The sequence below is a fragment of the Dermacentor andersoni genome, chromosome 1 (assembly GCF_023375885.2).
Source record: "Dermacentor andersoni chromosome 1, qqDerAnde1_hic_scaffold, whole genome shotgun sequence".
In the NCBI taxonomy this organism is placed as follows: Eukaryota; Metazoa; Arthropoda; class Arachnida; order Ixodida; family Ixodidae; genus Dermacentor; species Dermacentor andersoni.
In genome coordinates this window covers 413,293,606-413,316,654 of record NC_092814.1, presented here as the reverse complement: position 1 = coordinate 413,316,654, position 23,049 = coordinate 413,293,606, and the positions used below count along the sequence as shown (strand labels likewise).

Here is a 23,049-nt window from a genome sequence, read left to right as displayed (position 1 = left end):
CGTGGTCTCGGCGGCCTCTCGGAAGAAGGCCGTGGTCTCGGCGGCCTCTCGGAAGAAGGCCGTGGTCTCGGCGGCTTCTCGGAAGAAGGCCGTGGTCTTGGCGGCTTCTCGGAAGAAGTCGGCCCTCTTGGCGGCTTCCCGGAAGAAGTCGGCCCTCTTGGCGGCTTCTCGGAAGAAGTCGGCCCTCTTGGCGGCTTCTCGGAAGAAGTCGGCCATCTTCATGGCCTCCCGGACTACGTCGGCCATCTTGGCGGCTCCCCGGAAGAAGTCGGCCATCTTGACCCGTCGACGGAACGCCAAGCTGGGATGCTTCAATTCTTCGAACATTTTCGGAGCCGAACGCGCGGTTCGCTCGATGCAAGGCTTCTAACGAGCGTCCAATTTCTTCTGCCTTGTCCAGGGACAGGGTTTCGCCATGAGCCAGCAACTTTTCGCGAACGCTGACGTTCGCTACGCCATGTATGATTTGGTCTCGGACGCGCTCGTTGTAGGCTGTGCCGAAGTTGCACTGTACCGCCTTCTCCTTCAATGCGGTCACGAATTCCAGGAATCCTTCTCCCTCGAACTGCTTCCGACTGGTGAATTCGTGCCGTTCCGCCAGGACATTTGTTGACGCGGCGAACAGCCGGTCAAGCCGCTCCAAGAGTCTCGGAAACTCTGACGCTGGCGGGACCGCATCACTTGACGTTGACGCTGCGCCGGTCGACTGCCTTGCTGCTTCGCTTGAAGCTGACGCTGCGCTGGTTAACTGCCTTGCTGCTTCCTGCTCCTCGTCTGCAAAGTACTTCCGTTGTCCCTCACGCCCGAGAGCGCTGACGAGCGCGGACGCTCGTCGCGCGTCTGTCCAGTCGCCACCGCCGGCCGCTTCGAGGTGGGCCTGAAAAATTTTTTTCCATCGTTGCCATGGAATTAACGGTGGCCCGGGCAATTCCAGAAAAACGGGAAGGTTCGCCGTGAAAGACGCCATGCCCGGTAGCGTGCAGGAGACAGTGCAGTAAACAAGCCGGAGCTCGCAGCAGGAGTGGGGCAAGGATCAAGAACAAAGGGGGCGAGAAGGCCTAGGCTCGGAAGCCTCGCGACGCCAAGTGCGTCGGCGGCGTTTGCCTGCCGTGCGGACACGGGAAGGGTCGCTTCACTTACGAAGCTCGTTGGTTTCCCGGGGCTTCGGTCGGAACCGCTGCGGGAATCCCATCCTCGTCGCCAAAAGATGTTGTGTCGGCAGCGGCAGGCAAGCGGGGGGCCCCGACGGGCGAACGCGCGGCTAGCGCCGGCACAGTGAAGGAGACACGGAGCTAACTGCTCCCGCTGAAAACCGGAACGAAGACTCCGCCGACCCGCGGCTGTTTATTCTTATAAAGGCTTCACATGCTAGATGACACCTCCCGATTGGTCCAAGCTTGTCACATGACAGAAGGGGGGTGCGCCATCTAGTTAAACAACTAGAAAACATACATGTGCGATGACACAGAGATCTGACAGGGGGCGACACTATACTACAGTGGGGCATGGATTTACTTGATTTTGCTGCATTTTTCTCAGCAAGGCACACATTACACAGTGCACTGCCATGATCGGCGATTGTTCTTTGAAACGCGTGCTCAGTTTGCATTCAGTTTCACCTCACACGATTGGCCTAGGCCTTGCCGAATCGTCAGCCGCAGGGAACGCAAACTGAACGTGTGTTTCAAACAACGATCTGTGGACTTGCCTATAGTAGACGTGCAAAAACTGTCGTCGCATGTCGGCAGCAACATGCGTGCCGCTTCAAACGGGCGATCAACAAATAAAGTGGTGACCATGATGTGTTTACAGCGCACTGACCGCATCCGGCGCTCGGTTGTTTTTGTGAACAAAAATGGCGGCGCCCACACAAGTGTAATGTGGTGGTATTTTATGCAATTTTAGTCTGAAACAGTTGCATTTTAGCATATTTTGGCACCAGCTAGCCTTACGCGAGTAGGTAGTAATAGGCAGAGTTACGTTCCGGTAAATGTTGTTGATGCGGGATTGCAGTGCAGTGACATTTTGTTGCTGAGAGGTTTGAAATGCATTGAATCTTATGGGCGTCCGCCGGGGATATGCAACTGTTTCGTTGTTGCGAGAATTTCGTTGTTGCAGGATTTCGTTATCATGGGTTTTGACTGTAGTATCTTCTGCTCCGAAGTGGGCAAGTCCTGCTCCAAACATGCTCTAAAATGGCAAATTAGTTTCTTCCAGAGGTGATCCAAAATGCCCTTGGCTGCTTCTATCTCTCACCAAAAATACATTTGCAGATTGTGTGCCTGATAGACTATGTACCTACAAGGGAATGTATCTTTAATGTGTGCTTAGTACATGAACCAACAAGGCGATGTATCCAGAGTATGGCGTCAAATAAATTTATATTCAGTGCACTATCTAATGAAGTGGGTGTGATAAAGTCTTTTCAGCTACCCTGGCTGCAAGCTTTTTTGTAAAGCTTACGCCAATTTCTAATGTACACCAAGTGTGCACTTTTTTCACATGCCCGTTCTTTCTATGTCTTGTCTTCGCTACCTGTTTGCTAGGCTTCATTAAATGCATGCGCAGCGGTTCTACACTCTAATAAATACTTAGCAAGGTAGGTGCAGGCTTGTCTTGTACTCAAAGACACAGGGTTGGCAGTAGCTTGCTGCACCATGTCTTCTGTTGTACACATTTCCACTTAGCGCTCAATTGGAAACGACACTGAGTCACCTGTGTTTTTATTACATTATGAAAACTTTTGCACCAGTATGCATTTTAGTGGCACAATGTTTGGCATGGTGTTATGCTAGCCCATGTTGCTGGGGCTGTGTTTTGTTGGAAACAGTGCCGGTCATTTCCAGGCATATTATTGTTATTTCTAGTAGCACATGTGAAGTTTTGAGGAAACATGTTTGGCACGATGCTCGTGCTTGCCAGAAAATGAAATTTACTTGCTGAGGGGTTGCGTACAGCTGTGGGATGTACTTGAAGTAGCTGTGGCAGGTTCAATGAGGGGGCTAAAATAAATGTTGGCAAACAGTTAAAAGTTGTCATTTCAAAAAAGAAGTTGCATGTTATCAGGGCACCCCCTGTAACATAGACAAAGCACTGGAAATTGCATGTTTTATGATTTGTGCACCACGTATACTCCAGAGTTCTTGTGTGATGGGGTTGCTTAGTGAACAGCTAAGGGCTCCTTCGAATGACACTAGCTCCTCATCCTTCCACGTTTTTGCCTTTTCGCCTCTTCTTCTTTGTTGAATGTGGCATCACATCCTCTGGCTCGCTATCAAGGTCTTCACTAGTACACAAACATAATCGTGTCCTGTTGTTTTGCAGTTTTGAACCCCAGATACAAGCCCGTGAAAGCAAACCTCAACCCGGCTAGACCTTTGTGCACCAGTACCATGTCATCTGCAGGTTTCACATCCCCAGGTACGCGCGGGCCAAATTTAGGGATCTGCACAGTATGGCAGCCTTGCATTCTGTCTGCGCCTTCACTTCTCAAATTTTGATCACTGCTATTCTTGGCTCTTCATTCATTTCTGCTGTCATTCTTTTCCATTTTTTGAGATTTAAATCTTTCCTACTAGTACTCATGTCATTTGAGAGCAGGGATATTGAATTTGGTGGCCACAGTTCGGCCTGTTGAGATTAGTGCAGCTGTTTAGCTTGTTTGCATCTCACAAATCATGTCACCATGCTTTTATGCAGTTCATTTGGAAAGAGGATGTTGACCTGGGTGAGTTAAGATGAAGGTAGCTGCATCAGAAATGGTCATCCTGTACACTTCCTTAATCACACAAAGTATCTCATCTTTCTTTGCAGACACACCCGAGGCCCTTCACATCTGAGTGCAGCTCCAGCTTTCAGATCCTATTATCCTTGTGCTCTTGAAGGTATCTGTTTTTGGCAACAGATCTGCCACAGTCCGCACATATTTTTGTGGATTCTACACTATCACAATATCACAAGTGTGCATTGAATGGTAGGCACCACAGGAGTCTGGGTTCTGCACATCCTACTCTTTTACATTGCTGTTGTCTTCTGTCTAGGTATTCAGTATGCATTAAGTTTAGTCTCTGTACTGTATACTACAAGTAACTTGCAACATTGCTGTAGGTACAAGGTGTACACAGGCAACATGCTTGCTTACTGGTATATGCAGTCACACCCCGTTAGCTTGAAGTTTTAAAAACTAGGAAAATTTCATTATAAGTGGAGTTCCAAGATAAGCAAATTCACAAAAATGTGAGCCCGTTACCGTTATAGACTGTATAAAGCATTTCTAAATGGGCACCTGTAGTTGCTAAACTTCTTGCGAAAGCTCAATATACCAGGAACGGTATTTTTGGTGGATCACTTTTGCAATGTATTGTGCTGCTTGACACCAGACACATCGGGCGTCTGCAGGCAACAGCAATCCTCGCACAAACTGATTAGCCACTGGAAGGCATGCAAATCATATCGGATACATATATTCAGGCACACAGTTTAGAGCTTTGTTTATGTGCAAGCACACAAGACTTCTCAAACTTCTGTCATAGGGTTTCTGGTTTCGCGTAGGTTGCCATGTCATGCTGACGCTGCAATTCCACAGAACTGCTTAGCAGGAACGCTAGTGCATTTGTGCTCAACGCTCATGCCTCGCTCTGCTTTCAAAGTCTATTGAGTGGAGCGTGAGAGCGCGTCTACTTGGCTTCTCAGTCATTTTGCGGCTGAGCTGATTGCGCATCTCTCGCATCTCAGCAAGATTTCCTTATCTATCAAATGCAAAATCTACGCTGTTCCCTGTAGTGTCTCAGCGCATGAAATCTGAGCAGAGCAGAACGTAAGCGGTGCTCAACTAAAACTGTTTATCCTCACCGACATCACAGCTGGCTGTGAACAGCAAGTGATAAACATGTCATGAAATCAAGCAGAAGTCGCTACAAACTCGTGGTTCTGTAACTTTGTGGCGATATCGCAGGGTGGCGTCTTGGGTAGCGTCTTCTTCCCGACAGTTTAGCAGTCAAGACAGCCGAAGTGTGGCACCATACCATTTCGAGATAAGAGGTCAAAATTTTTTCTTTTTCTTTTTTTATTTATTTAGTACATACTGCTGACCACATTGTGGTCCTTGCAGGACGAGCAGACAATTAGTACAAGGCATATACAAGATACGTCCGTATACATTCATAAAATATATAGACTTTACAACGATATATTGCTCACAGAAACACTTAATGAAAATATCAAAACACAATACCTAAATCAATACATGGTGCAAACAGAACAATGTAAAAAAAAAAGCAAGGGAATTGCACATCAAACGCAAGGGAGAGTAGAGAATTTGCCTTGCTCCTTCAACAGCAAGGAGAACACATTATATGTAAAAACAAAAAAGACAATAAAAACTTACAAAAACACAGTCACATGTTGTAAGGGGCGGGCAGTGAATTCCATTCAGAAATAGTCCGGGGAAAGAAGGAGAACTTATAGCTGTCTGTCCTAGCATAGATGGGTGTCATTGTATCCGTACGATGGTGTCGTGTATACCTTGTGGAGAGGCGACTTACATATAGTGAAGGGTCCAGAGCCAAATTGTGATTAATTAGATTATGTAAAAAATCTAGCCTGTGTTTCTGTCTTCTCTGTTCAAGCGAAGGAATGTCGTTAGCCAACATCAACTCTGACGGCGAATCCGAACTTTTAAACTTGGAATAAATAAAACGAACAGATTTTCTCTGTATTCTCTCAAGTTTGTTAACATTGACTTTAGTATAGGGATCCCATGCAGTGCAAGCATATTCAAGTTTTGGCCGGATATAGGTTAGGTATGTGAGTAGCTTAACGTTTGAGGGGGCATCTCTTAGTTTGTGTCGCAGATAGGTTAGCTTACGAAAGGCAGAAGAACACGTGTTATCAATGTGAAGGTTCCAAGAAAATTTTTTTAGTGAACGTTATGCCAAGGTACTTGTAACTCTCAACTTGCTTTAATGGAACAGATCCCATTTGATAAGCGTACTCCAGGGGATTCTTTTTATGCGTTATGCGAAGAGAGACAGTTTTATCTATGTTTTGCAGCCCTGCCCCATTCTTCGCACCACAAAAATATATTATTCAAGCTAGAGTTAAGTTCCTCCTGATCATCCACGGACTTAATAGTACGAAATACAACGCAGTCATCTGCAAACAGCCTTATTTGTGTTCCTGGTTTGACTACGGTAACTATGTCATTAATACATAAAAGAAAGAGCAATGGACCCAGGACGCTGCCTTGGGGAACACCTGAAGTGACTGGTAGATATCCCGAGTTGTGATCGTCAACTGAAACATACTGTTGCCGATTATCCAGATAGTCTGTAATCCAAGTAATTATGATGTCTGGAAGGTTAATGTTCCTTAATTTTAAAATTAGCTTTTTGTGAATTACCCTATCGAATGCTTTACTGAAGTGTAAAAACACTGCATCAATTTGACCGTTGGCATTTAAAGCTTTGGTAATTGAATCAATTATTGTTACTAATTGTGTGGTAGTGGAATAACCTTTTCTGAAGCCATGTTGAGCACTTGTTAGTATGCAGTGTTCATCTAAGAATTCGTTAATGCGAGTTGCGATTATGTGCTCGAAAAGTTTGCAGCAAGATGACGTTAATGATATGGGGCGGTAATTCTCGAGCAATAATCGATCGCCTTTTTTAAAGACCGGAACAACTCGAGCCATCTTCCAATCCTCAGGCACTTTCGCGCATAACAAAGGTGCTCTGAATAATACCACTAAGAACTTGGCAACAGTTTCGGCGTATCGCCTAAGAAACACATTCGGGAGGTTGTCAGGGCCAGGAGTTGTTTTGGTTTTTAAATTGAGGAACATGAAATTGACACCATGAAGTTGACACCAAGCCAAGAAAAAATGTTGACTTAATCGATATTTTGAAATATCAGAGTTAGAGGTCACAAATGTTTATTGTAGTTTTGGGCATTAACAGTTTTAATTATTGGTGGGATTGGAGAGCTTTAGCTTTCTGAAATACATGATACGTCCCCGCGATACGGTATATGTTTGACCCTCTGTGCATGCACGTCATAAACCGTGAATCATTGTGGAGGCCAGTAGCTATGGTAGCATAACAATGTGGCAGTGCCCTGACAGCCCAGACGATGTGCTCCACTCTGAATTAGCACTTGCTACTTGCTTTCCACCCTGACAGCATGAAATAAATGATAGAATCAGTTGTCACTTGGTCTCATCTCACACTGAGGACAAGGCATTTGGCATGTTTGTCGTTAATATTGAGATGAACTGTTTGCTTTGATACTGCCGTGACTACAGAGATGGTGCTGAGCTGGAAAACTGGTTTGATTTCCACCTAGCAGGTGGCGCCACAACATTAGTAGTGGTGATGCATTGCCGATGCAGAACTCTCTTAAAAGCCAAATCTTTTGCTGCATCATTAATTTAATTATACACTCTAGCTTGGTAAGTGATGACAGTATGCTGAAACATTGGTCTCTCAACATGTCTACCACAGTAAAGCAGAGAGAGAGGTGGTGCATTCACGCTGGGTCTGACGTTTCGTGTACAGTGAAATGTACAGTTTCATGTACAGTTTTACTGTACATGAAACGTCAAACCATAGTTGGCTAGCTCGGAAAAATTACATAATAAACGGTAGTACTCTTTAACCGAAATAGCGTGAGATCGTCCTCTTACCTGTCAAAAACGCAACTATGAGAGAGTACAATGAAAGGGCAGAAAACATGCAGTATTTATTCACTTCACACCACAAAAGTCTGTTATTTTCTAGGTATACTTTGTGGCTCAAAATACATTTCTTGAAAAGAGACAAAAGCAAATCTGAGCACCAACTGGCCCAAGAAGAAGCCCTTTTGGAATATCTGTTATTTTCGTTTGGTGCTGCGGCGGGCTAACATAAATGACGACTGCCTAAAACTCACTCATGATTCCTACGACTAACCCAATGACCCTCAGTCCCCAGCAGCACCTGACCAAGGTGAAGTTGTGAAGGCAACTCCTAGCCAAGGGAGACAGAGAAGCGTCGCTTCACGTCGAGGAAGTCTGAATGGAGGTCGGAGTTGCAGTGAGGGGTTTAATCGATGCAGTCGTGTAAGTCTTAAGTTTGGCAAGTTCCACTCGGTCAGTGAGAGACTGCGTGCCAGGTGTCATAGCTGTCTTGCAGCATCTGTTCTCGAAAATGGAATTGGAACACTGTGCTCTTCTTGATGTGATTTGCGAGCAGTGTTGTCAGCGGGATCATTGCCACTGATTCTGCAATGGCCAGGTACCCATTGAAAGACAACCTTGTGATCTATTTGTTGGACGTGATGGTAAAGTTTCATGATTAGTTCATGTGTCAGCTGCTCATGATATCAGCGTCGGAGAATTGACTGCCGGTTTTGAGACAGAGAACACAGCCCATTTTCTAGGTCTTTCAGAATCAATGAATTCCAGTGTACGATGCAGAGCCATTAGTTCTGCTGCCGTTGAAGTCGTGACATGCGATGTCTTGAAGCGCATTGTTATTCCTCTCGTTTGTGTAACCACCGTACCACCAGAACTGGACGACGTAGTCGATCCATCGGTATAGATGTGCACGTGATTGCTGTACTTTTCATACAAGAGAAGTAAGCTCAATTGTTTTAGAGCAGGGGCCGGTAGGTCTGACTTCTGTTGTCCTGAAATCATTATATGTACTTGTGGATGGCTCAAACACCACGGAGGAAACACTGGCTTGGCTGCAGGTGCGTACCCTGAAGTAAACGACGCATGATGTGCACTGACAGTAGCGCTAAATGTTGAGCTGGGCCTTTCAGCAGTGAGGCTCGCCAGGTGATGGAAAAAAGTCCTAGCATAATGTCTGAGATGCAGACGCATTGTCTCAACGGTAATGTGTGTCGTGATTGGGTAAACCTGCGCAATGGCAATGGTTTCAGCCGTTGACACACTGCGTGGTAAGCCAAGACATATCTTAAGGGGGGACGGGGCAATGAAAACTTTTTTTGGCAATGAAAACTAGCTGTAGAACCTCTGGAGATATTTTCGAAGGTATTTACGTAAGTGTTCTCTACTCCTTGATTACGTAATGCCTCTATGACTGGTGGTATGTCCACTGGATTAAGTGCCTCTTCGTAGTTTATGAAAGCCATATAGAGAGACTGATTGTACTCTGCAGATTTCTCGATTACCTGATTGATGACATGGATGTGATCCACTGTAGAATATCCCTTCCTGAAACCTGCCTGTTCCCTTGGGTGACTAAAGTCCAGTGTTGCCCTTAGGATATTGGAGATTATTTTGGTGAATATTTTATATAATACTGGAAGTAAGCTAATGGGCCTATAATTTTTCAGTTCTTTAACGTCTCCCTACGAAGATGCTTCAGATTTCTTCTACATTGGGCTCTTTCCTGTCTTCACAAGTTCAACCTTGTCCCATCGCCATGTGCATCAACCTCATCGCAATCAACTCCTGTCAGTCTCGGATAGTAGCGCCTTGTCCGTCGTACATATATATATATATATAAATTATTTATTTATTTCGATAATGACACACAAATACGAGCCTGCCCAAGCCAACAATGGGCTTGTGGGGCAGCTCTTTAGTCCGCGTCTTCATAGTGCTCTTTTCTTCAAGTATGCAAAACCAACTCGCCCGCATCAAGCTTCTGCTGCTTCAGATTTCTTCTACATTGGGCTCTTTCCTGTCTTCACAAGTTCAACCTTGTCCCATCGCCACGTGCATTAACCTCATCGCAATCAACTCCTGTCAGTCTCGGATAGTAGCGCCTTGTCCGTCGTACATGTTCCTCTTTTAGTCCGTGTCTTCGTAGCGGTCTTTTCTTCAAGTATGCAAAACCAACTCGCCCACATCAAGCTTCTGCTGCTTCAGATTTCTTCTACATTGGGCTCTTTCCTGTCTTCACAAGTTCAACCTTCTCCCGTCGCCACGTGCATTAACCTCATCGCAATCAACTCCTGTCAGTCTCGGATAGTAGCGCCTTGTCCGTCGTACATGTTCCTCTTTTAGTCCGTGTCTTCGTAGCGGTCTTTTCTTCAAGTATGCAAAACCAACTCGCCCACATCAAGCTTCTGCTGCTTCAGATTTCTTCTACATTGGGCTCTTTCCTGTCTTCACAAGTTCAACCTTGTCCCATCGCCACGTGCATTAACCTCATCGCAATCAACTCCTGTCAGTCTCGGATAGTAGCGCCTTGTCCGTCGTACATGTTCCTCTTTTAGTCCGTGTCTTCGTAGCGGTCTTTTCTTCAAGTATGCAAAACCAACTCGCCCGCATCAAGCTTCTGCTGCTTCAGATTTCTTCTACATTGGGCTCTTTCCTGTCTTCACAAGTTCAACCTTGTCCCATCGCCACGTGCATTAACCTCATCGCAATCAACTCCTGTCAGTCTCGGATAGTAGCGCCTTGTCCGTCGTACATGTTCCTCTTTTAGTCCGTGTCTTCGTAGCGGTCTTTTCTTCAAGTATGCAAAACCAACTCGCCCACATCAAGCTTCTGCTGCTTCAGATTTCTTCTACATTGGGCTCTTTCCTGTCTTCACAAGTTCAACCTTCTCCCGTCGCCACGAGCATCAACCTCATTGCAATCAACTCCTCTCAGTCTCGGATAGTAGCGCCTTGTCCGTCGTACATGTTCCTCTTTTAGTCCGCGTCTTCATAGTGCTCTTTTCTTCAAGTATGCAAAACCAACTTGCCTACATCAAACTTCTGCTGATTCAACGCCATACACATCGAAGTAGTACCTCGAAAGTGTTCCTGGCACTGCGAAGGTAGCGAGCTTGGCTCAGCCCCAGAAACACTGTCGACCGTATATGCTGACCGTCTTGTGCTGAGGCTCGCAAAACCTCCCTGAAGTGATTCTATCCCCTAAAGAATACCGCATCTTTTCTTTCTTCAGGTCAGCAGAGCAGCCAGCTTTAAAGGAGCATAAATGCAAACTCAAGCTAATATTAGCCCCGAGAACGAACTAAGGGGCGCTGTGAGCGCCGCTCACGACGACAGGCACGGACTCTTGCCTGTCGTCTTCTGCAGTTTGGGTTGTGTCCGGGCGCCTTCTGCAGTGTTTTAAGGTGAAAGCCTTTCTAGGCTCATGGTGAAGTTTGTGTCAGCAGACCTCAGCGTCATCACACTAAATGAAGACAGGTTAAAGAATGAAAAATGATTGATAGTGACAGTTAGTGAACGATAATGTTATAATAGAGATTGGTAGCGGTTAATAATGACTAGTAATGACTAATAATGACTACTAATGACCCCAAGGTGACTGCTAATGATCCCAAGATGACCAGTGTGTCTTAACGATGGCTTGTAATGACGACAATTGATTAGAAGTGACTAGAAATGTCTGCTAATGACTTAATGAATACTAATGACTTGTGATGACTACTCATCATCATCATCATCAGCCTGGTTATGCCCACTGCAGGGCAAAGGCCTCTCCCATACTTCTCCAACTACCCCGGTCATGTACTAATTGTGGCCATGTTGTCCCTGCAAACTTCTTAATCTCATCCGCCCACCTAACTTTCTGCCGCCCTCTGCTACGCTTTCCTTCCCTTGGAATCCATTCCGTAACTCTCAATGACCATCGGTTATCTTCCCTCCTCATTACGTGTCCTGCCCATGCCCATTTATTTTTCTTGATTTCAACTAAGATATCATTAACTCGCGTTTGTTCCCTCACCCAATCTGCTCTTTTCTTATCCCTTAACGTTACACCTATCATTCTTCTTTCCATAGCTTGCTGCGCCGTCCTCAATTTAAGTAGAACCCATTTCGTAAGCCTCCAGGTTTCTGCCCTGTACGTGAGTACTGGCAAGACAGCTGTTATACACTTTTCTCTTGAGGGATAATTGCAACGTGCTGTTCATGATCTGAGAATGCCTGCCAAATGCACCCCAGCCCATTCTTATTCTTCTGATTATTTCAGTCTCATGATCCGGATCCGCAGTCACTACCTGTCCTAAGTAGATGTATTCCCTTACCACTTCCAGTGCCTCACTACCTATTGTAAACTACCGTTCCCTTCCGAGACTGTTAAACATTACTTTAGTTTTCTGCAGATTAATTTTTAGACCCACCCTTCGGCTTTGCCTCTCCAGGTCAGTGAGCATGCATTGCAGTTGGTCCCCTGAGTTACTAAGCAAGGCAATATCATCAGCGAATCGCAAGTTACTAAGGTATTCTCCATTAACTGTTATCCCCAATTCTTCCCAATGCAGGTCTCTGAATACCTCCTGTAAACACGCTGTGAATAGCATCGGAGAGATCGTATCTCCCTGCCTGACGCCTTTCTTTATTGGGATTTTGTTGCTTTCTTTATGGAGGACTACGGTGGCTATGGAGCCGCTATAGATATATTTCAGTATTTTTACATACGGGTCGTCTACACCCTGATTCCGCAATGCCTCCATGACTGCTGAGGTTTCGACTGAATCAAACGCTTTCTTGTAATCAATGAAAGCTATACATAAAGGTTGGTTATATTCCGCACATTTTTCTATCACCTGATTGATAGTGTGAATATGGTCTATTGTTGAGTAGCCTTTACGGAATCCTGCCTGGTATTTTGGTTGACGGAAGTCTAAGGTGTTCCTGATTCTATTTGCAATTACCTTAGTAAATAGTTTGTAGGCAACGGACAGTAAGCTGATCGGTCTATAATTTTTCAAGTCTTTGGCGTCCCCTTTCTTATGGATTAGGATTATATTAGCGTTTTTCCAAGAATCCGGTACGCTCGAAGTCCTGAGGCATTGCGTATACAGGGTGGCCAGTTTCTCTAGAACAATCTGCCCACCATCCTTCAATAAATCTGCTGTTACCTGATCCTCTCCAGCTGCCTTCCCCCTTTGCATAGCTCCCAAGGCTTTCTTTACTTCTTCCGGTGTTACCTGTGGAATTTCGAATTCCTCTAGACTATTATCTCTTCCATTATCATCGTGGGTGCCACTGGTACTGTATAAATCTCTATAGAACTCCTCAGCCACTTGAACTATACAAATAACATAGTCAATGCAATATGCACATTTCAGTGTTCTGCAGCTGTTTTTAGTAATCATCATCATCAGCTTGACTATAACATCTGTTCAACATCCGAATCTGACAATGCGGAATTCACCTCTTCCTCGCATGAGACGCTGTCCGAGTCCAAATCCGAGCTCGGCTTGTGTTTTGGATCGGAAGAGCTACCGCTCCAATGAGTAGACGAAGGTCCCGAGCGCTCAGCCATCCGAAAGTAACCGCGTGCAGGGAGGATGCGCTTTCAGTCGTCCGCACAACGGAGAGAAATGGGACGTTGTGTGATCAAGAAGACAGAGGGAGATGGAAAAAGGCTAAAACAACGTTCGAGGGGCTTTACGTTTACTGCTGCAAGCCGGAAGCGAGGGTGCGGAGAGAGAGCGAAAGCAGCAATCAAGTCACTCTTTTTGGAGAGGCAACAGCGCGTGCCCCTGAACTTGACGCGCCGTAGCAGACACACCAACAGAAGAAAAATAAAAACCTTCAAACCAGCGGAGATGGCAGAACAACCCTTGAACCCATAACCACACAAGCGCGACGCATGATCCAATGAACGCGGAGCCACCGCGCTACTCAGCAAAGAGAGAGGGGCGAGTGGCAGTCGCACCGTACTCTTCAATACATGTACCAACACAGTGCGGGGCGAAAATACGAACTTGTAGAAAGATTCAACAGATGGCGTGGCCAGTGCAGGAGTGCCAGCTTTGCGCTCAGGCGTGAAATTTTGAACGCACGATAGAGAACGTACCGGTACGTCAGTGACACTGTGGGGGGGAAGCGCGATGACGTACCTATACATTCGTGACAGCGAAAGGGTTAAGTATTGCAGCATCTGCAGCAGCAGTGGATCCTTGCGTTGTTCCAGCTGGAACTTTGCAGCGTCGGTGAGCGGTGACACATCAGTCACGTCAACAGGGGCTGCTAGTTCAAAACGAATGGTTTTTTGTGGCTCTTGCACTTCGACTGGAAACCAGTCCTCCGCCAAACAAGGCTGAGCAGATTTGGCAGCAGGGATGAGGCACCTGCTTAGTGCATCTGCTGGGATGTTGGCCCGTCCTTTATGATGCCTCACGGTACACTTAAATCCTTGTAGTCTCAGCACCCAACGTCACACTCTGCACGATGTCTGCTCAGTTGTAAACATCCAAGCCAATGATGCATGGTCGCAACGCACCTCAAATTATGTGAATTCTACATACGGTCAGAATCTATTGACAGCCCACACCACAGCGAGACATTCCCATTCTTGGACAATAAATACTGGGGGCCATCTGTCGGAAGCGCCTCCCTTGCGTATTGTGAGGGATAACGCAGTGCAATCCTTATAGGTTTGGCTTACGGCGCTCAATAAAAACACCATGCGGCAGCCCTTCTGGACATTTCTGTAGGTACTCTCAAAACGAGGGAAGTTTTTTACTGTCAAAATAATAATCTTGGGCAAACTGAAAGCATAGAATCGTCTACAGACTCCTTACCCAATATTTATTTATTTTATTTATTTATTTCACAATACTGTCAATCCTGATAGGGATTATTACAGGAGTGGGCACATGGTCATCAAAAAGGTAAAATATGAGCAAACACTGAACAAACAAGGAGTTAGCATAGAAAAACATGGACACTTGCATTTATTGAGTAACACACTGGTCTTCACACAATTGCTTTTGCAAAAAAATAAATAAAAATAAATAAGACACTAAGTTGTGATTGCGATTGCTTCTTCTAGATGATTTGTAAATGTTTCTAATGTAGGCTGGGCAGTAATAGCAGGCTTGAAGCAGTTCCACTCTCGCACAGCCCGCGGAAAGAATGAAAAGAAAAAAGTATTGTTGTTACAAAGAAATTCCTCTAGCGTGAAAGCGTGCTTATGCCGAGTTGGTCTAGTGTGTTTGTGCTTTAGAAAGGCAGCGGGATCCAACTTCAGCGCACTGTGTAATACCAAGTATAGGAACTTTAATCGTTGAACCTTAGCTCGAATTTCGAGGGTAGCGAGGCCCGCACCAGAAAGAATTTTGGTTGGTGAATCTGTGCGTTTAAAACAATTATAGATAAATCGGGCAGCTTTTCTTTGTATGCGTTCCAGCGTATGAATGTGGTTTTTGGAATGTGGAAACCATATTATATTGGCATATTCGAGTGCCGGTCTGATAAGGCTGACGTAAGCAAGCTGCTTTGTCTGGCTGGTGGAATGCGATGAGGTGAGTTTGAGGTAGAACAGTTTGTTCAAGGCTTTTTTAGCAACGTACTGTATGTGCGCATTTCAGCTGAGGTCGGATGAGATGATTATGCCTAAGTATTTATACTGGGTGACGCTTTGTAGAATAGTGCCATTGAAACCGTACGGGAACTGCAGACTTGATTTTTTGTTTGTGACTGACATGCAGACAGTTTTGTCGGAATTTATCACCATTTGCCAGTCTGCACACCACCGCACTACCTTATTTACGGATTTGTTCAGTTTTGTTTGACCTTCGTGGTTACGCACAGTATGATAAAGAATGCAGTCGTCTGCAAAGAGGCGAATGGTGACGTCGACTTGGTTTGTTATATCATATACGTACAATAAGAATAAAAGTGGGGCCAGAACAGAGCCCTGGGGAACGCCGGACAAAACAGGGACATTATCAGAAAGGTGATCATTGTATTCTACGTATTGGGAGTGGTTTGAAAAAGTAATTGATCCAACGAACAAGACGGCCGTTACCAAGTAGGCGGTTAAGTTTGTGAAGCAATTTAACATGGGAAACACGATCAAACGCTTTAGAGAAATCCATAAAGATTATGTCTACCTGTAGTTGCTCTTTAATGTTTTGAGTTAAGTCGTGAAGGGTTTCCACGAGTTGGGTGACTGTCGATAAACCGTTTCGAAAACCGTGCTGGTTTGAATGGATTAAGTTGTTTGATTCCGTGAATTCTGTTAAGTGTTTCAAGATTATGTGCTCTAGTATTTTGCAGCATGTGCATGTTAAAGAAATTGGCCGGTGGTTAGACAGGCAAGATGTGTGACCTGATTTTGGTATGGGAATTATTTTTGCAACCTTCCACTCTGCAGGAAGGCGGCTCTCACGGAGTGACATTAAGAAAATTAAATGAAGAAACTTGCTTACTGGTTCTGCGTACCTTTTCAAGAAGCCGTTTGGAATTTGATCTGGACCATTGCTTTTCTTTTCATCTAAATTCAACAAGAGAGATAATATGCCAGCTTGTGATATTTTTGGGGTACCTAAAACGCTTCCTTGGCAGTGGCTAGGGACAAAATGGTTCAGGGAACCATTATCGACGGTGAAAATGGATTAAAAGTACTTGTTAAACGCGTTAGCTTTTTGCTTACTTTCCTGAGCATTCATGGAGGGTACGTTAGAGCGTTTCACGCTTAGGTAGCGCCAGAATTTTTGAGTCGAGTTCCTGATAAAGCTGTGTAATGAATTTTTGAGGAGACTGTTTTTGGCACAACGTATTTTACTTTTCAATGACGTCGTTAGCAGTGTTATTTCTGAGTCAGTTTTTTTACACATATGCGACTTCCTTCTTTTCCCAAGTCTCTTTATTTTGCGCTTCAAGTGGATTATATCTCGACATATCCATGGACTGCGTTTTCCAGTTTTTCTTTGAACTCGTGGATTCAAAGGCGTTTATACAGTGCGTCACAATGACTTTAAACTCGGTCCACACCACATCAATAGACGACTGCAGGTCGGAAGTGAGGTCAAAAAAATTTTGATATTTGTAGGCAAGGTAGGTCATGATAGCAGCATCGTCTGCATCTTTGAACGAGAGCACTAGCTTGACACGACCGAGCGTTCATACAGGATTTGGGAATTGTAAAGAACAAAATATTATCTTATGGTTAGGTAATCCTTCAAGGGGTTCAACGTGAACAGTATTCTCAAGGAAATGGTCGCTGATAAACACAACGTCTAAGAGTGAACTTGAGGTACCGACTACCCTGGTTGGGAAATCAACAATTTGTGTCAGGTTATATGCTAACTGGATATCTGATATGGTTTCAAGCGTAACATTTCCTAGGGTCATCGAATTCCACCTTATATCAGGCAAGTTAAAGTCTCCCGCCATTATTATTTTGCTGTCATAGGAAATGTGTTGTTGCATGTATTCCAAGAGAGATTCCCAAGAATAGTGGCTCAGCATCAGGCGGCCGATAAACTGCACCTATATGGAAGTCTTCATCTTTTAAACGGACGGTGCACCAAACAGCCTCGATGCCTGTAGCCTCGGGCATGACACTGTAAGATATCCCTTGCCTAAACAGCAGTGCAACGCCCCCACCTCTTGTCTTTCTATCTTTGCGTACAATTGCATATTCCGGTGGCACAATTTCTTGGTTTAATATATTCGAGTGAAGCCATGGCTCTGTAACGACGGCGATATCAGGCTGGTAAGAAAGTAGAACAGCTTCTAGTTCGTGGAATTTGTTCACCAGGCTGCGCGCGTTAATATTTATGATTATGGCTGATTGCGGTTTTGATCGCTGCGCGTCCGCATGCTGATGTGTTCTTCGTTTTTTTTTACAGTCTACGATATCGTTTGAATCGTTGTCCCAGGCGAAAAGGCGGCCATCAATGCGGACTTTGTCGTAGACTAGAAATACCTTTTCCTTGCGATCACGGTTCGCTTTAGTTTTTTCCCACAACTTCTTTCTCACTTCCCGGATAGGTCGTGAAAAATCTTGGCCGATTGAATAGCTGGACCCTCTTAGCCTAGAGCATCGTTTTAGAATAGTCGCTTTGTCACGGTGATCAAGCAACTTCAGAATTATGGGTCTGCTTTTATCGTCTTCATTATTCGGCTTTCGGTTTCCGAGGCGATGGATTCTTTCAATGGCTGGGGTATTAATGTCTAGGACTTCCCCGAAAACTTTCTTCGAAACTGTTTCATGCAGAATTTCTGGGGTTTCACCTTGTTCCTCTTTTACGCCATAAATGATAAGGTTCGATCGCCAACTTCTATTTTCTAGTTCATCGATTTTCTTACGCGTGAAGGCAAGGTCACCTTCAAGATCACTTATCCTTTTAAGACAGTCGGAAACCTGCTTTTCAAGCCTTGTGATTTTTTCTAGCTTTTTATCAATGGCTTCTAACTTTGTCATAGTTTCAGCCTTGCCCATTTTTATTTCCTGTATGTCCTCGTATATAAGTTTCAGCTGGTCTGCCACAGAGGGACCGGGGTTTGTCTCGATGTCACCACTAAGCAGGAGCAATGACCGCACATAGGTACTTATGCTACTAAACATTTCACTCAATGAGTAAATGGACCGTGGCTACAGCAGCAACAGCAAGAAAACATTGTCACTGTGGTATGACTTTCCGCAGTATTTTCTCACCTGAATCAACAAGAGAAATGGGTTTGAGCACTTCATCTTGGCGTTGCCGCAGTGCCCACTGCCAGCCGATCGCCAAGAAGCTCCTTTTATACGGATGGGTCTCGATTACGTTTGGCTTGCCGGATCTGTGAAAGACATGGTCACGCGGCGAGGAACATCATTATCGGCGAGGGCGAGTAGGGGCAGATGCGCCGCCGACACCAGTATCGGCGCGCAGTAGGCCAGGGCGGAGGGTTGATGCGCATGGCATCCCGGAACAAGCGCTGTCGTCATGGGCAGCAAGCCGAGCATTCCCCGAATGAACAAGAGAAATGGGTTTGAGCACTTCATCTTGGCGTTGCCGCCGTGCCCACTCATAGAGTAAACTATGTGAAATATGTTCCTATAATGGGCTGTCTGTATAACCAAATGGAGCATATCAGAATGAAGCCTCAATGCAGCGATTGCACGGGTTTGCAGCGACCGACTGCGCGTCTGCTTACATGTCTGTGCGCACTGTTTTGCTTTCACTGCGGGCACGTTTTCGTACCGGGCCGTGAGCTTTAGGCTGCCGAATATGAGCATTTGACAGTACACAAGCAACCATTGTTGCGTGAGCGCTATCAGAGCTGGTCAAAAATAATTTCGCTCTAGAGAGTCCGACGCCTACGGTGACTGTGATGTGCCGTCATGACGATTCAATCTTTTTTTCTTTCTTGTAAATTCTTGGACGTTTCAATATTCTCAAATTACATCGCACTGTATGTTTATTGGTCTTCTCAGCGTGCGATTTCCTGCTGCTTCATTTTCGTAATCCAGTACATTAATTCATAACACAAACGTGACCATGTGTCATGCCTTTTTCTAATGTGCTTCTTACCGCTCCCTTTCCAGTCCAGTGAACTTGCCAGAATCTAGCATCAGCAAGTTCGTAGACCAAATAAAGCGTCATGACATTAGCCGGGTAGCAGGTGAGCGTCTCAGTGCGCGTTTTCTGCCCTTACCAAACATCGCAGTCCTGACGCCGTAGCAGAAATCTTCCGTGCGTCTGTGCTTGCTGCATGCCCGAGTTCTAGCTGATGACTGTTTGCCGATTCTAAGTTTCGCGAGCCAAGCTTGATGCAGCTTCTTGTCCTGCGGCTACATGTGAATAAGGCTGACACCAGGCTCCGTTGCGTACGTCCGGCACTGCGGCACCAAGCAGCAGCCTACCATGCTGCACACCTCGGAAATCAGGCACTACCTATTATAGTACTTTTAAATGCTGTCAAGCAGATACCCAAGGCGGTAAAGCATCACCACTTAATCAGAACCACAGCGCAGGTGGGACTTAAAACTTTCGTTTTCAGTTTGCTTTGGTGATTCCGAAGCAGCCGACGCGGCCACTGTGTCCACGTGATCCCTGATGCCACGTCATGCCGACGGTGGCGCCAGCTTTTCCAGTGGTAGAGCTCGCCCCCAATAGTTCTTTTCAGCAGCGCTGAGGGTTCTGCTTATAAATGACACAGGCCTGAGTTCACCTTCGACTTCCTGCAACAACCCTGCCAATATGCCAGTGCCACTGGCATCTGTTTCAATCACAAAGGGCCTGTTCAGGTCAGGCAATTCCACAGCTATTTCTCCTGCCAGCCTGAGAGTCTTGAATGCTGTCTGTTGCTCGGCACCCCAAACCCAATAGGCTCCTTTCTTGAGGAGAGCTGTCAGGGGTCTGGCTTTGTCAGAAATCCAGGGGATAAAATTTCTGTAGTATCCCACAAGGCCCAAAAACATTTGGAGCTCCTTGACTGTTTTAGGGCATAGGAACTCTGCAACCACTCGCGTCTTGTTCGGGTCAGGTGCAAAGCATGTAAGTCTGCTGGGATTGATTGTCAGACCTGCAGAGCCAATTCCTTGCAGTACCTCATCAATATGTTGTAGGTGGTCCTCAAAAGCTTCTGAATAAATGAGCACATCTTCAAGAAATGCCATGGAGTAGTTCTGTTTTATGCCGTCTAACACTTTGTCCATGAGAGACTGAAATGTTGCCGGCCCACCTGCTACCCTGAATGGCATTCGCTTACAATGGATGAAGCGCCAATAGTGACGGCTCACAGGAAGGAATACAGACAGGACAAGGCACCTTGTCTGTATTCCTTCCTGTGTGCCGTCACTATTGGCACTTCATCCATTGAAAGCTGTGCACCAACTAGCCCCACAACGTGTTTTACTGCATTCGCTTAAATTGAAACACTCCTCTATGGCACAGGAATGCAGTCTTAGGTACATCTTCTGGAGCAGCTGACACTTGAAAGAAGCCCTGAGCAAGGTTGAGGCTCGTGAACCACCTAGCGTGGCCGAGCTGAGCCAGTACCCAGTCTGTGCGGGGCATGGGATATACTGGCGCAGTTGTGATTGCATTTAAGGGTCTGTAGTCTACTGCAAGGCGATATCCTCCAGTTTTCTTCTTTGCTAATACAGGGGCACTGGCCCAGGAACTGGAGCAGGGATCAAGGAGGTCTTGGTCCAGCAAATGTTGGATAGACTCCTCAAGAATTTCTCACTTTTGGCTGTTAAGAGGAAGCTTTAGCTCGGGTCCAACATCGACGCAGCCTATTCAGATACATGCAAAATGCAAAAACGTTTTTATGAGATAACCCCTGGACCGATTTTAATGAAATTTGCTGTATTTGAAAGAGAAAGTTAAATTCTAGTGACTGTTGGAAGCGGAATTTCGATTTAGGGCTTGAATTTTCTTAAAACAATTTTCAAATATTTGACCGTTTCAAAAAAATAGAAGAGCGAAGTTTACAAATTCATAGGTCTGCATCAAAAATTGATATTGCAGTTCTGTAAACGGCATCCATTAAATCATTCAAAGCGGACAAATTCAATATGTCATTTTACATCTTACGTGAATTTGTTACGTTGGTTACAAGGGTTTTGCAAAAGTTGTATTTAACTATTAATAAATTTTTTTTATATTCATGTGTGACATATCAATTTTGTCCGCTTTAGATGTACTATTCCATGCAATTCACAGAAGTGTATTATCATTTTTGGTTGAGTTAGAGAGTTGAAAACTTGATAGTTTCGTATTTTGAAAATTTTCGATTTTTGGCAATATTTAATAAAACATTGACGACCTAACTCAAAAATCCGAAACCAACAGTCACTAGATTTTAAGTTTTTCTTTTAAATGCAACAAACCTTGTAAAATTTGGTGCAGTGGTTGCCGAGAAAAACGAATTCTCCTTTTACATGTATTTAGATAGGAGCACCCGAGCTAAAGCTTTCTCTTAACTAGGCGCAGCTTGCATCTAACTGGTGGGTGGCTGCCTGTGTCTATTTTGTGAACCACCAGGGACGTGCAACCTGGCAGAGTGGTAAAAATATGGTTATGGTCTGCAAGGATGTTAAGTTTCTGCTTCTGCTCCTCCCGAAGGTTCTCTAGCCTACACTCGCCACTCTAAGTGGTATTGTGGCATACATCCTGCACATCTGCAAAAAGTGTCTGTAGAGAGCTGGCCACATATTCATCAGGCTCTTGACCTTGCTTATCGCATTGCAACTCTGTCTTACAGACTGACAGGGGTCATTGTCCAGCATCCGACACACATGGCCGCTTCGATGCCTTTTTAAATTTGATGAGCCCATATAGGTCAGAGTGCAGTGACCATCCGACAAGGCTCATGTGGAGAGAAATACCTGCCACCTCAAGAAAATCCCGCTCAAGGACAACATCGTGACACAGCTTTGGCAAAAGAAGAAAATGCTGCATCCTGGACCCACCTTGCCAACGAATACGATAGCGAACCGATTGTGCAGTTTGTGACCAGCCCTGAGCAAGCCTCAGGGTTCGTGCTTCTTCCCTTCTTCCCAACCTAAAGCTTCGTCTTAAACCCATAAGCAATATGACTGTCACCCGTTACCTCATCTGGTTTTCCCCTAATTGTACAGCACTTTTCGTGCAAAATTGGCAACTGGAAACAAGTGTCGGAAGGAGTTGAGAAGTTAAGCGATCTACTAAGGGAGAGAGCCAAGGCAACATCCAAACAGGAAGAAAAAGCGAATATTAACAAATTTAACCGTTGTTTATGAAAATCTTTATGGATCAACATCTTTTTATTTAAAAAGGAAGTAGAGAAAACGCCGCCGGAAGTGGAGAACAGTTTCGTGTGTCTTGAATGACGCTTCTACAGTTATCAGTCGAGCCGCCTACGTAGCCACTTCTCTGCTGTGCTTATGTATAGGTGTTTTTCTAACCTTCCGCGGTGGGCTCAGTACATCTAGAACCGCAGTGTCCTGTGCTCTACACTGTTGTACGGGACTCTCGGCCACGCATCGTTACGCAACTTCCCAAATAACAATACGAGTCAGTTGCGGCGCTTAACTTGGTAGAGCAGTAAACGAGGGATCCAAAAGAACTGCGATTGTTCCACAAATGTATATTCCTCTATAATTCTTCAAGAGCTAATTCAAAATACGCTGCTATAATCGGATACAACTCAAGTCTGCAGTGAAGCCCTGCACATGCCCTCATAACCGCCAGCCACTGTTCCTCTGCGAGGCTGCAAATAATTTGTACTTTAAACTTTTCCTGTTACCCAAATCAGGCGGTAACCACAAAAATAAAATTATTAGCGCATAAATTTATATGTTTTCTCTCGCCTATTATAGTGGAATGGCGAATGCCTAATTCTTTATTGAACTGAAATAAAATGCTTGCT

General features: G+C 45.2%; 1 protein-coding gene across 6 annotated transcripts in view; it reads left to right on the top strand.

Moving 5' to 3' along the window:
- Positions 1 to 23,049, top strand: part of Uck (Uridine-cytidine kinase) — a 139,700-nt gene that overhangs the window by 32,212 nt on the left and 84,439 nt on the right. For 5 of the 6 annotated variants that reach the window (XM_055065023.2, XM_072285887.1, XM_055065026.2 and 2 more), the window contains exon 3: positions 3,325 to 3,420. The exons of the other annotated variant lie outside the window; for it this stretch is intronic. In XM_055065023.2, coding sequence (XP_054920998.1) covers positions 3,325 to 3,420 — 96 coding nt within the window. The remainder of the gene's footprint in view (positions 1 to 3,324; positions 3,421 to 23,049) is intronic. 6 annotated transcript variants of the gene reach the window in all.